The sequence below is a fragment of the Schistocerca piceifrons genome, chromosome 4 (assembly GCF_021461385.2).
Source record: "Schistocerca piceifrons isolate TAMUIC-IGC-003096 chromosome 4, iqSchPice1.1, whole genome shotgun sequence".
In the NCBI taxonomy this organism is placed as follows: domain Eukaryota; kingdom Metazoa; phylum Arthropoda; class Insecta; order Orthoptera; family Acrididae; genus Schistocerca; species Schistocerca piceifrons.
In genome coordinates this window covers 158,231,449-158,245,717 of record NC_060141.1, presented here as the reverse complement: position 1 = coordinate 158,245,717, position 14,269 = coordinate 158,231,449, and the positions used below count along the sequence as shown (strand labels likewise).

General features: G+C 44.9%; 1 protein-coding gene across 5 annotated transcripts in view; it reads left to right on the top strand.

Moving 5' to 3' along the window:
• Positions 1-4,778: 4,778 nt before the first annotated feature.
• Positions 4,779-14,269, top strand: part of LOC124794679 (xaa-Pro aminopeptidase 1) — a 142,475-nt gene continuing 132,984 nt past the window's right edge. The window contains exon 1 of one of the 5 annotated variants that reach the window (XM_047258220.1): positions 4,779-4,831. Coding sequence is in view for 3 of the 5 variants with exons in the window: in XM_047258217.1 (XP_047114173.1) it covers positions 5,820-5,860 (41 nt within the window). In the remaining 2 variants the exon portion in view is untranslated. The other 4 variants (XM_047258218.1, XM_047258221.1, XM_047258219.1 and 1 more) reach the window with 4 other exon arrangements.

Below are 14,269 nucleotides of genomic sequence, written 5' to 3'. Positions count from 1 at the left end.
GTAGTTTGATTGTAAGGCACCATTGCAAGATGGGCATGGCACAGTGTGACACATGCAGGAGGCTTCAATGTGCGAAATGGACAGGAAATGCAGCCCAACATATGGTCTTGAGGTGAGTCACATCACAGTGCAGATGACGATGGCACTACGTGGTGATGTGCAAAGAACTTGGGTAGGTGTTTGAATAATTTTCGTGCATGTGACTGAAGTTTCAGAGCCAACACAGTAGGTACGACTTTCCCAATGTCAGATGTCTACAACAGTGAAAAATGTACGTAAGAGTGCACGTGAGGTCCTGGCACCATAAAGGAGGAAGGCACGGTCCATTTATTATCCAACAGTGTGGTCCACATCTCTTGGAGTTCATGCGGACTTGCAGTCGTTCACGACACGGCTGACACAAGTGTGACGTCATTCGAACTGGGAGGCAGCTGTATCTGAACTTGCCAAGGCGCTGTAAAAAAAAAAACCATGGAGTCCATAGTTGGTTTTGGTGCTGGGTACAGGTGATGCAAATGCAAATAATGATGCTGGACCGGAAGCAAATAAGTTGTGATGTTTGGTGTGGCTGGGATATGAATGCGTCACAGTCTGTCTCGCGGACCTTGACATCATAGTTTGTCTCGCAGATCACATGTTTAGTTACAACGCTCAGAACCAGATTTGGAAAATTGGAATGCAAAGGTACTGAAAGGTGATGTAAACCATCATCTCATTGTCCGTTGGCAGATGAATGATGAAACAGAATGACGGAGTGGTATGGCATTGGCCATTGTTGTTCAACCGTAAAGGCACTGTGGGAGGCTCCATATGGTTCAGGTCATTAATTCGAGTTTCATAATGCTCATAATCACCAGCACACATGAAGTTTTGTCAGTTGTGCGAAAGTTGAAGACATTTTATTAACTCCGAAATGTCCTGTCCACTATCCTTCCCACCCCTCCCACAGTGGTATTCCACCGTCCACCAAACCCACACAATATACTCATCCATCTCTCCACAACCCCTGCTCCCAAACCCTTCCCTCATGGCTCATACCCCTGTAACAGACCTAGATGCAAGACCCGTCCTATACATCCTCCCACTACCACCTACTCCAGTCCGGTCACAAACATCACCTATCCCATCAAAAGCAGGACTACCTGTGAAACAAGTCATGTGATCTACAAGCTAAACTGCAACCACTGTGCTGCATTCTATGTGGGCATGACAACCAACAAGCTGTCTGTCCCCATGAATGGCCACGGACAAACTGTGACAAAGAAGCAAGTGGACCATCCTGTTACTGAGCCTACTGCCAGACATGACATCCATCATTTCAATGATTGCTTCATAGCCTGTGCCATATGGATCCTTCTCACCAACACCGGCTTTCCTGAATTGTGCAGGTGGGAACTCTCCCTGCAATATATCCTACACTCCTGTAACCCTCCTGGCTCAACTTTTTTTAGTCATTGTCCTCACCCATCCAGCCTTTCTGTTCCCATTCCAGTACTACACAGGCCTCATTCCTCCATCGCACCCACTCTTTTTACTTCTCTCCTTTTCCGCTATCCCCCCTCCCCTCCCCACCTCTCCACTGCCCAACCATCTAACCGCCCGGCTGCACATAGCTGCCCTACCCTCTTTCCACCTCGTCCCTGCACACTCCCCAACAGCATGTCACTGTCTGCCACCCCTACCCTACTATCCCTCCCCCTCCTCGCCCCAGCCTCTTCCATACCCCCACCCAGTCGCCACTCCCATCATGCTCTGGTGCTACTGCTCATAGCGTGGTCTCAGTTGCCTGAGACTGCAGTTGCATGTGTATGAGTTGCATTTGTGTAAGTGTGTGTTTGTCATCTAATTTTGATGAAAGCCTTACTGGCCGAAAGCTATATTTGTGACAGTCTTTTTTGTTGTGTCTATATGTGACTCAGCATCTCCGCTATATGGTGAGTAGCAACTTCCCTTTTCACAATATTGTCTAAAAAATGAGATAGGCACAAGCTGCAAAATGACTAAGCAGAAATGGCTACAGGACAAATGAAAGCTATAGAAGCATGTGAACTAGGGGAAAGCTAGACTGCACCTACAGGAAGATTAAAGAGACCTTTGGATGAAAGAGAAGCAACTGTGTGAATATCAAGATCTCAGATAGCAAGCTGATACTAAGCAGAGAAGGGTAAGGTGAAAGGTAGAAGGAATATATAGAGGGGCTCTACATGGGAAACGAACTTGAATGCAATGTTGCAGGAATCGAAAAGGAAGCAGATAAAGATGAGATGGAGACATGACACCATGAGAAGAGTTTGACAGAGCACTGAAAGACCTAAGTCGAAACAAGGCCACTGGATTAGACTATATTCCCTGAGAATTGTTGATACCCTTTGGAGAGCCAGTAATGACAAAACTAGTTATGTGCCAAGATTTGGTACATACAAATAAAATAGCAATCAATTAGACTTGAAGTAGTAACACCCTTATTCTGGATACAGTTAGAGGAAGAAATAAAACTGTCAAGCAACTGTATGGGCTAGGTAGGTTACAGGAAAACATAGCACTTAGTAAGTAACCATCTAAGGAATTACAAGAGGAGATATCACCAGGCTCGTAACTCAGCTGAAGGTGTGCAATGGAGCCCTAATAGTGATGCTTAGTCTGAGGCCTAGATTTGCAAGTCAGTGTCAGCCAAAAGAAGGATATCATTAGATCATTGGAGGTCGGCACCGGATGGTGGAGGCTGTCTTGCTAATAGCCCAAGATCCGGTGTAACTATCCCACCTGGAGGCCAAGATGTATGAGATGTGAAATACTCTCAGACTTCAAGAAGAATGTACTAACCCCACTTCCAAAGAAAGCTGGTGCTAACAGGTGTGAATATTATGGAACTATCAATTTAATAAGTTGTGGTTGCAAAATACTGACATGAATTATTTATAGAAGAATGGAAAAACTGGTAGGGAAGATGACCTTGGCAAAGACCTGTTTATGTTCTGCAGAAATGTAGGAACACACAAATCAATACTGATCCAACAGTTTATCTTACAGATAGGTTCAAGAAAGGCATATCTACATTTACAGCATCTGTAGACTTAGAGAAAGACTTTGGCAATTTTGACTGGAATACACTCTTTGAAATTCTAAAGGCAGCAGGGATAAAATTCAGGGTGCAGAAGGTATGTACAGTTTGTATAAAAACCAGACTGCTGTTATAGAGTTGAAGCACATGAAAGGGAAGCAATAGTTAAAAAGGGAATGAGACATGGTGGTAGTGTGTCCCCCATGTTATTTAATATGCACATTTACTGAGCAATAAAGGAAACTAAACAAAAATTTGGAGGAGGAGTTAAAAGTTCAGGGAGAAGAAATAAAAACTTTGAGGTTTGCTGATGATATCACAATTCTTTCAGAGATAGCAAGGGATGGAATGGCTAGTATCCTGAGAAGAGGTTATAGGACAAGCATCATCAGGCTGTGCTGAGGGAATTTTATTGGGAAGAGAGAAAATAAAACTAGTTGATGAGTTTTGCTATTTATTAGACTGCAAAATAACTCATGATGGCTGAATTAGAGAGAATATAACATCAAATATAAATTTAAGTGTTAGGAAGACTTTTATGAAAATATTTTTCTGGCGTGTAGCCTTGTACAGAAATGACGTGTAGATGGTAAGTAGTTCAGACAAGTTAATAGAAACTTTTGAAATGTGGTGTTACAGAAGCATGCTGAAGATTGGATTGGAAGACTGCTTACCTAATGGGTTGTTCAGAACCAAATTGTGGCAAAAATAAACTTGATCAAAGGACGGGATCAATTGACAGGGCACTTTTTAAGGCATCGAAGAATTATCAGTTTGGTATTGGAAGGAGCTGTGGGAGCTAACAATTGTACAATTGTAGAGGAGGAGGAGGAGGAGGACGGGGGGGGGGGGGGGGGCGGGCAAGGGATGAATACAGATGGATGAAGGTTGCAAGTTATTCGGAGATGAATAAGTTTGCACGGATTAGATTAGCATGGCGCGCTGCTTCGTACTGAAGACCACAACAGCAACACTATCTAAGGACAACTAGTGGAATGAGGATTTTCGTATAATTACTCTATCACCTTGGTGTCGGTAGCGTAAAGTAATTGCTCTCTTGGTGCTTCGACTGGAATTTCTTTGAGGCAAGATTGTTACACCAGCCCTGCAATTAACATCTTACAGCGTTATTTTTATGAAATAATTTCTACTGCTTCAGTCAATTTTTACTCATATATAAATTAGTATAACTGCGATCATCAGGCGCAACCAGTTACATGTGCACTACGTTAACGGGATGTGTGGTTAGGTTCATTTGCTTTGCGCGCCAGTGAAGTTATGTGTCGAAATACAATCATTTCTGTTGGATATTTAGATGTCTGACACATGGAGCACAGCTACAAACACATTCCAGGTTAGCACCACCCTCTTTTTTTTTTTTTTTTTTTTTTTTCATTTATTGAATTTCAATTCCCCCCGAAGGGGGCGGGCTGGCAGCAGCTTAGTATGCCGCTCTTCAGCCGACAGATTTTGTGACAAAGATCAAGAGAACAAATAATAAAAAACAGGCTATAAAATCGGAGACTTAGAGAGTAACAAGGCGAAAAGAAATCGTGGAACTTAAAACAACAACATAGGGATGATGACCAGGTTAGCACTTTCACATAAAGATATTTACGGCATTCCAACACCGTGTTGCTTTGCATTCCGATAACGTTAACTTTGCGATATACATCTATCGATAGCTGCAGGTAAAATTCGATACCTAATAGTAATCGATTGGAATTGTTGAAACACGTGAAGTGCTGCCGGTAATTTGCCGTGTGTATGGTAATGTATACGACTGAAGGGTAATATGGAACAGCTTAGGATAACAAACGAGGCCGATAAGAACACTACCATGTAATATGGTCTTTGATCTTGGAGTTATCGTCACCTGATTACAAAGTACAGTGCATGTGCATGCGTAGCAGAAGGTTTATTATTTATACTGTTTCTCCCAACTGAAATCAGCTCAAGAAAAATGGGAAGGTAAAAACAGACTTACCGCTGACAGACCTGAAATGTCAAATTCGATCAGTACTAACATAAAACTTCCTCGTGTAGTTTAAGAAAATTTTTGGAACATGAATTTCAAAAGCAGTGATTTGTCAGTGGCATATAGAATCAAATTCGGGAAAAGAGTACCCTTTATTTTTCCAGATAAAAAATAACGGCACACTCAAGTGCTGCGACGTTTTGACATCTTAGATTCCATTGACTGCTAGACTGATAACTCTAGAGCAGAGTGTGTCTCACTGTTGTAGATTAGTTAGGCTAGCTAGTTTCATGTTACTTAGCTCGTTTACCACGACAGGTTGTAATGATGTGGAACAAGTCGTTTTACATTCACTTCACGAACTAATCGGTACATGCGGTTAAATTCTGAAGATAGCCAAGTTTTTTCCTCATTTCCTTTTACCAGAATGGTAGACAGATGCTATGAGTTAGTAAGTCCTGCACGGTACCTTTTACAAATTACAGTAGTAGAAATTATTCTATGAGATAGTTGTCAAGGAGAAATTTCTCAGTTTGTTTTCAAATTTTACTTTGTTGTCTGTCAGACATTTCATATACTGTAACTGGTGAAGTGATCAAAAATTTTTGTTGCAGCAATGTTCACCCCTTTTGTGCTAAAGACAACCTTAATGTAGAGTATTGAATGTCATTTTCCCTTCAGATATTGTAATTATGTATGTTATTGTTCCTTTTGAACTGTAGTGGGTAATTTACAACCATCTTCATGAGGGACTGAATATACTGTGAAGCAGTAGTCAGAATGCCCAATTCCTTAAACAGATGTCTGCAAGATGATCATGGGTGAGCATGTTTTTGTGCACTGAAGGCTTTCTTTCTTAAAGATGAGTTACCCCATAACGTTATTCCATATGACATTATTGAATGAAAATATGTAAAATGCATATGTCAGCTCACTGATTTGTGTCTCCCCAAGATTTGCAATGCTTCTAAGTGTAAATATGGCTGAGCTACATTGTGTTAGAAGTTCCAGAATGTGCTATTTTCCAGTTTATATTCTGATCAAGAGTTTTGAAGTTTCCTCCCTATTTATTATTGCCTTCCCATGTGCTACACTTATTACTGGTGTTGTACCCCTAGATGTGCAAACTGAATACGATGTCTCTTTTCAAAATTGAGAGTGAGACCATACACAGAAAACCAGTCAATGATACATTTAAGAACTTTGTTTGCCATTCTTCTGTTTTGGTATGTATGATTGACCTGATTACTATACTGGTGTCATCTTCAAAAAGAACTAATTCTGCTTGTTGTATATTAGATGGAATATCATGTACATATATAAGGAATAATAATAGACCTAAGAATGAGTCTTTGAGAACTCCACGTGATTTTTTTCCCCAGTCAAAATTATGTCCCCAGACTGTATTGGTTGAATTACTATGTACAACTTTCTCCATTATTCTGGTTAGATATGACATTATCCATTTGTCGACTATTCCATCTGTCCCATAAAACTTCAATTTATTTAGGAGAATACTGTTGTTCACACAGTCAAATGCCTTAAGCAGGTCGCAGAAAATAGACTGGTGCTGTGTTAGTATTTAATGCTTGTAAAATCTGCTGAGTGAACAGTTAAATGATGTCAGTTTAGCAATGCTTCTGGAACCCAAACTGTGATTTGCTGAGGATGTTATTGTTGCCAACATGATATACTATTCTCAAAAATTTTGGAAAATGACAGCAGTGGAAAAGGTCAGTAGATATTGACATCTCTTTTATCTTTCTCAAGGAGTGGTTTAACAACATTACATTTGTCTCTGGAAAAATGCCTTGATTAAAGTGATGTACAACACATTTCAGATAAGACTGGGCTGCTTATGTGGGAACAGACATTTAGTACTCCATTGGAAAAACCATCAAAACAAGATGAGCTTTTATTTTTGAGTTTGTGTATAATTTTCTTAATTTGTAAAGAAGTTGCTGATATAGATATCTGATTGAATTTTACTAGAGTTATTTTTTTAGTATACAGCTGTGATTTTTCTCTTCGACTCTGTCCCTATGCTTTCTGCTGTATTTAAGAAATGATTATAAAGTACATTTGCTACCTGCGATTCATCATTAGTAGCCCTTCACTTCAATAGCAGCGTTATCCTGTTCTGTGGCTGGTTGTCCTGTCTGTCATTTTGCTACATTCCATACAGCCTTAAGTCTGTCACTGAAATTACTGGTTCCTGATATTATGTGTATATTCCTTTTTTTATACTCTTTCTTAGTAACTTTGAGTAATTTTATACTGTGCAGCTTCTGCAGGATCCCTACTTGTTCTTGCCAAAAGATAAACTTCCCTTTCCTTTCACAAAATACTTCAATCCTTATAGTGATCCATGGTTTCATACAAGGCTGATAAGTGTCCTTTCTTATTACCTTATGCGGATTGCTGTTTTCAGATAATGATATAAATTTATCATGGAATATATTAAATTTTGTTGCCATTTGGTTAATTATAAATTTCATACCAAATCATCTCTGTAAACTATTTTTAAAAACATTTGTCCTGGAGTCATTAATTATTCTGACTTCCACTGAGGTGTATCCATACTATAAGGAACTATGTTAGTTATCCTAACTGTGCACCATGATGAGAGAGAGCATTTGTTACTGGGTAAATGGTTATTAATTACCGAGAGCAAATTGCAGGCTCCAAATAAGGTTCCAGATTATTTTTCCTATAAAAATCATTTAGAAAATTTGTCATCAAAGACTATTAACTGCTTGATGCTGCCTGACAGACAGCACAGTAAGGAATCCAGATTTCTCATAAACACTTAAAAATTTCTCAGTGGGGATCTATATACAGTTACAATTAAAAGTGAACTATTTTTGATTTCTGCCTAGTATTAACTGAGTGAAAGCTGCTTATTATTGGGAATAAGCTAATATTATTAACAAGAAATGACAGTAAGGTGTGTGGGAAAAATATATCTAAAAACAAAGATGATGTGACTTACCAAATAAAAGCGCTGGCAGGTCGATACACACAAACAAACACAAACAAACACAAACATACACACAAAATTCAAGCTTTCGCAACAAACTGTTGCCTCATCAGGAAAGAGGGAAGGAGAGGGAAAGATGAAAGGATGTGGGTTTTAAGGGAGAGGGTAAGGAGTCATTCCAATCCTGGGAGCGGAAAGACTTACCTTAGGGGTGAAAAAGGACAGGTATACACTCGCGTGCGCACGCGCACACACACACACACACACACACACACACACACACACACACACACACACACACACACACACACACACATTTGTAAAGGCAAAGAGTTTGGGCAGGGACGTCAGTCGAGGCGGAAGTACAGAGGCAAAGATGTTGTTGAAAGACAGGTGAGGTATGAGCGGTGGCAAATTGAAATTAGCGGAGATTGAGGCCTGGCGGGTAACGAGAAGAGAGGATATACTGAAGGGCAAGTTCCCATCTCCGTAGTTCTGACAGGTTGGTGTTAGTGGGAAGTATCCAGATAACCCGGCCGGTGTAACACTGTGCCAAGATGTGCTGGCCGTGCACCAAGGCATGTTTAGCCACAGGGTGATCCTCATTACCAACAAACACTGTCTGCCTGTGTCCATTCATGCGAATGGGCAGTTTGTTGCTGGTCATTCCCACATAGAAAGCTTCACAGTGTAGGCAGGTCAGTTGGTAAATCACGTGGGTGCTTTCACACGTGGCTCTGCCTTTGATCGTGTACACCTTCTGGGTTATAGGACGGGAGTAGGTGGTGGTGGGAGGGTGCATGGGACAGGTTTTACACCAGGGTAGGAGCCAGAGGGTAGGGAAGGTGGTTTGGGGATTTTGTAGGGATGAACTAAGAGGTTACGAAGGTTAGGTGGACGGTGGAAAGACACTCTTGGTGGAGTGGGGAGGATTTCATGAAGATGGATCTCATTTCAGGGCAGGATTTGAGGAAGTCGTATCCCTGCTGGAGAGCCACATTCAGAGTCTGATCCAGTCCAGGAAAGTATCCTGTCACAAGTGGGGCACTTTTGTGGTTCTTCTGTGGGAAGTTCTGGGTTTGAGGGGATGAGGAAGTGGCTCTGGTTATTTGCTTCTGTACCAGGTCGGGAAGGTAGTTGCGGGATGCGAAAGCTGTTTTCAGGTTGTTGGTGTAATGGTTCAGGGATTCCGGACTGGAGCAGATTCGTTTGCCACGAAGACCTAGGCTGTAGGGAAGGGACCGTTTGATGTGGAATGGGTGGCACCTGTCATAATGGAGGTACTGTTGCTTGTTGGTGGGTTTGATGTGGACGGACATGTGAAGCTGGCCATTGGACAGGTGGAGGTCAATGTCAAGGAAAGTGGCATGGGATTTGGAGTAGGACCAGATGAATCTGATGGAACCAAAGGAGTTGAGGTTGAAGAGGAAATTCTGGAGTAGTTCTTCACTGTAAGTCCAGATCATGAAGATGTCCAATAAATCTGTACCAAACTTTGGGTTGGCAGGCCTGGGTAACCAAGAAGGCTTCCTCTAAGCGACCCATGAATAGGTTGGTGTACGAGGGGGCCATCCTGGTACCCATGGCTGTTCCCTTTAATTGTTGGTATGTCTGGCCTTCAAAAGTGAAGAAGTTGTGGGTCAGGATGAAGCTGGCTAAGGTAATGAGGAAAGAGGTTTTAGGTAGGGTGGCAGGTGATCGGCGTGAAAGGAAGTGCTCCATTGCAGCGAGGCCCTGGACGTGCAGAATATTTGTGTATAAGGAAGTGGCATCAATGGTTACAAGGATGGTTTCCGGGGGTAACAGATTGGGTAAGGATTCCAGGCATTCGAGAAAGTGGTTGGTGTCTTTGAGGAAGGATGGGAGACTGCGTGTAATGGGTTGAAGGTGTTGATCTACGTAGGCAGAGATACGTTCTGTGGGGGCTTGGTAACCAGCTACAATGGGGCGGCCGGGATGATTGGGTTTGTGAATTTTAGGAAGAAGGTAGGGGTGCGGGGTGTCGGTGGGGTCAGGAGGTTGATGGAGTCAGGTGAAAGGTTTTGTAGGGGGCCTAAGGTTCTGAGGATTCCTTGAAGCTCCGGCTGGACATCAGGAATGGGATTACCGTGGCAAACTTTGTAAATGGTGTTGTCTGAAAGCTGACGCAGTCCCTCAGCCACATACTCCTGACGATCAAGTAGCACGGTCGTGGAACGCTTGTCCGCCGGAAGAATGACGATGGACCAGTTAACTTACCAAGAAGCTAAACAAATTTGAACAATTACATTCTGTTTGGTCAATGTCCACATATGCTGCAGCTACATTACCATCACCATCACAAGTACCAGTTGTACCCTACTCTGTACCACGAACAGTGGACCCTCTGGGCCTTCAGAATACATCCGTCCCCTTGGTGGTAGGGGGAAAATCCCAAAGTACCTACTAACCCAGGAGACATTGGTCCCCCCACCCCCCCCCTCCCCAAGCCCGAGAAGCAACAGCCTTCTCCGGCACCTATCGTGCAGAAACGGTCCCTTGGGACTCTCTCTCCCAAGGTCTCCACTAATGCCACAGTGGATGCTTGCCAGTGGCTAAAGGAGCCAAAAAGCTGGTGGACGATGAGCTTCATGGTCTTCCTCCATGCCTGAAGCTACTTCGGAGAAGTCCTTCCAGCAAGACCCTAAAGAGAAGCAAGAGGGCAAGCAAACAAAGACATCTGTTGAGAAAAAGGACCCTCCAGTGGCCCCAACAACACCACTCCCTGCCAATTCTGCACCTGAGGATGAGGTGGAGATCTTAGCATCTCCTGAGCACCTGGATTCATAGATGTCTCATCCACAATAGGAATGGGTACAAATACTTCATCAGTGGCAGCAGGTGACGCTGAGGCGTAACCTGCCTCCTTGGGTGCTTCATGCCTTCCCAGCCTCACGATAACGTCATCCTCCAGCGGAATTGCTGCTATTTTTTCCACCACCTGGCTGAGCTAAGGCAACTGCTTTCTGCATTGCCCCCCAGGGGGTCCACAACTCTTTTGTGGATACGTGCGTGGCGAGCACGGGGCCCCTAGCCATTGCAGCCTTCTTTCTCTCCAGGGCTGCATTTCCTTTCCCTTCCCCTCCTTTCCCCTCCTTGCTCGTTTCCCCTCGCCCTCTCCTCTCCCTCTCTTGGTGTCCTTGCTTATGTTGGCCCCCACTATCCTCCTGGTTCTGTTGGTTTTACAATTCGGCTTTGTTGCATAATCATCTCCTCCTTTTGGCATTCCTTGGTCCCCCTCTGGTGTTTGACCTCCATTACAAAATTTCTCCTCCGTAGTATGAGCCATTTGAGGAAGAGCACCTTACCTAATGTCTCCGACGTGCGCCCTCCTAGTACATTCCACCTTTTCTTTCACGTCGTTGTCTGATTCTAGGGTGCATAGCCAGCACGGTAGCCAGCCCGTGTGGTGAGGTCGCTATGTACCCTTTTGGTTGAGCCCCCTGAACACACAGGGATCACTCTTCTGATACCTGAGCTGTGACTTCCTCATGCATGCCTTGGAGTGGTTGCTCGTCATCCTGGAGCATCGGAACTCCCGACAATGGCCGCCGTGCGAGACGGCCCTTGCTGTGGCTGGGTGGCGCCCGTGAGGAGAGCCCCTGATCGGAGTGGGTGGTATCAGGGCGGACGCTATGCAAATGAAACGCATACGGGTCCAGAACTCTGGCCGTTCTTCTGCGGCCATCTCTCTTCGTGGAACTGATTCCTCAAGTGCTGCTTCTCTTGCCCCTTCGGCCTTCCCTTCCATGGCTACCCCCTGGGAAGAAGGTCAGGCCCGTCAGCTAGGGGCGAAACCTTTCCCCCGTTATCTAGTTTGCACCAGGACTAATGGAGATACTTTCACCAATACCAAACCTTTATTCTTTGTGGAACACATTGAAGATAAGTTTGGCGAAGTGGACTCCCTGAGCAAGATGCGGTCGGGTTCGTTGCTGATAAAAACTGCTTCAGCTGCCCAATCTGCGGCCCTTCGTGCCTGTACCCATCTTGGCACAATTCCTGTGTCCATTACCCTCCACCAGTCTCTAAATATGGTACAAGGTGTGATTTTTCACAGGGACCTCATCCTTCAAACTGATGAGGAACTTCGGGACAATCTCGGACGGCGGGGTGTTCACTTTGTTCGGCGTGTTCAGAAGGGTCCTAAAGACAATCATATTGATACTGGTGCCTTTATCCTGGCCTTTGAAGGGGATACCCTCCCTGAGAAAGTTAAGATTATGGTCTATCGGTGTGATATGAAGCCATACATCCCACCTCCTATGAGGTGTTTTAAGTGCTTGTGTTTTGGACACGTCTTCCCGCTGTTCACAGGCCCCTCTCTGTGGTGACTGTGGACGTCCAGTCCATGAGGGGAGTCCCTGTGTTCCCCCTCCTGTGTGTGTAAATTGTCATGGTAGTCATTCTCCACGTTCACCAGATTGCCCAGTATATAAGATGGAAAAAAAAGATACAGGAGTATAAGTCCCTCGATCGTTTAACCTACACAGAGGCCCGTAAGAAATGTACACGACTTCACCCTGTGTCCACGACATCTAGTTACGCCTTGGTTACATCTACACCCCTTCCTTACCCCCATCCCGGACCCCTCTCCTTCTCCCGTCCCCTGCGGCTCCCTCACATTTACTTCTGGGCGCTGCTCCCCCTCCCCAGCCGGAGAAGTGTCCCACTCCTTCGGCGTCTGCTGGTCAAGGGCGCCTCTCCCGGGATGCCCCTTCCTGGCACCTTCCTGGCACCTTCCAGGCCAAAGGTCTGCTGCCGTGTGACGACCTCGAGAGCTGCGGTCTGTCGGCCCCCAGGTCGCCTGGTCTCTTTCTGTTCCTGATCTTGCTGCAGCTGGCTCCTTTATGCCACACAGCCCTCCTCGATCTCAGCCTGAAAAGAAGAAGAAACATAAGTCCCGGGACAAAGAGCCTCTGGTGTCACCGGAGGTACCTTCCCCGACTTCACAACCGGATTCTGACCTGTCGTTCATGGATGTCGCCCCCTCCTTGTCGGTGACAGGTGGGGACCCGGCGGTATGACTGGATTTAGCGTGTTCAGCCCCCATTTAAACCATTGTTCTGTGGTTCTCCAATGGAATTGTAATGGATACTATCGTCACCTTCCGGAATTGAAATCCCTTCTTTCGTCCTACTCTGCAGCTTGTGTGGTTCTCCAGGAATCTCATTTTACTGATGCTCACTCACCGACCCTCTGTGGGTTCTGTGTTTTCTGTCAAAATCGGGTCGGACCTCTGCAGGCTTCTGGTGGCGTTTGTACCTGCTACCTTAACTGCCCTTCTTCAGCAACTTCCTCCTCCCTTCCTCCTCCTTGGGGATTTTAATGCTCATCATCCCTTGTGGGGCAGTGCCTTTCCATCTAGACGAGGTCTTCTTATAGACCAATTTATTGCAGACTATGACCTGTGCTTTCTTAATGATGGCTCCCCTACTCATTTCAGTGCCGGTCATGGTACCTTTTCTGCCATTGATCTTTCTCTTTCTTCTCCCTCTCTCCTCCCTTCATTACACTGGTCGCCACATGACGACCTTTGTGATAGTGACCATTTCCCATTGATTATCACGCTCCCTTCCCGCTCCCCGATGGACAGGTTACCTCGTTGGTCTTTCCAACTTGCCCATTGGCCTCTATACACTGCACAGGTCGTGTTTTCTCCCTCTTTGTCGGGTTGTATTGATGACGTCCTACGTGACGTGTCTGACGCGATTGTTCGCACTGCTAGCCTTGCTGTCCCGCGCTCATCTGGACCATTTCGTCGCCGGCAAGTCCCATGGCGGAATATGGCCATTGCCATTGCCATCCGTGATCGCCGTCGAGCTTTGCAACACTTTAAGAGGCACCCATCTGTAGCCAGCCGTACTAGCTTTAAACAGTTCCGTGCTAAAGCCCGTTATTTAATCAAACAGAGCAAGCGGATATGTTGGGAACGATTCGTTTCTTCCCTTGGTTCTACTGTCCCTCTGTCACGGGTATGGGCTACACTTCGCTCTCTCCAAGGTTGCCATCGGCAGTCCACCCTCCCAGGCCTTCACCTCCCAGATGGCCTTTGTACGGACCCATTAGTTCTTGCAGAACATCTTGCGACCCATTTTGCAGTGGCATCAGCGTCAGCCTCCTATCCAGCTGCTTTTCTTCACCAAAAACAGCGGGCTGAAGCTTCCACCTTATGTTTCACCCCTTGTGAGTCAGAATCTTACAACGAACCTTTTACTGAATGGGAATTTCT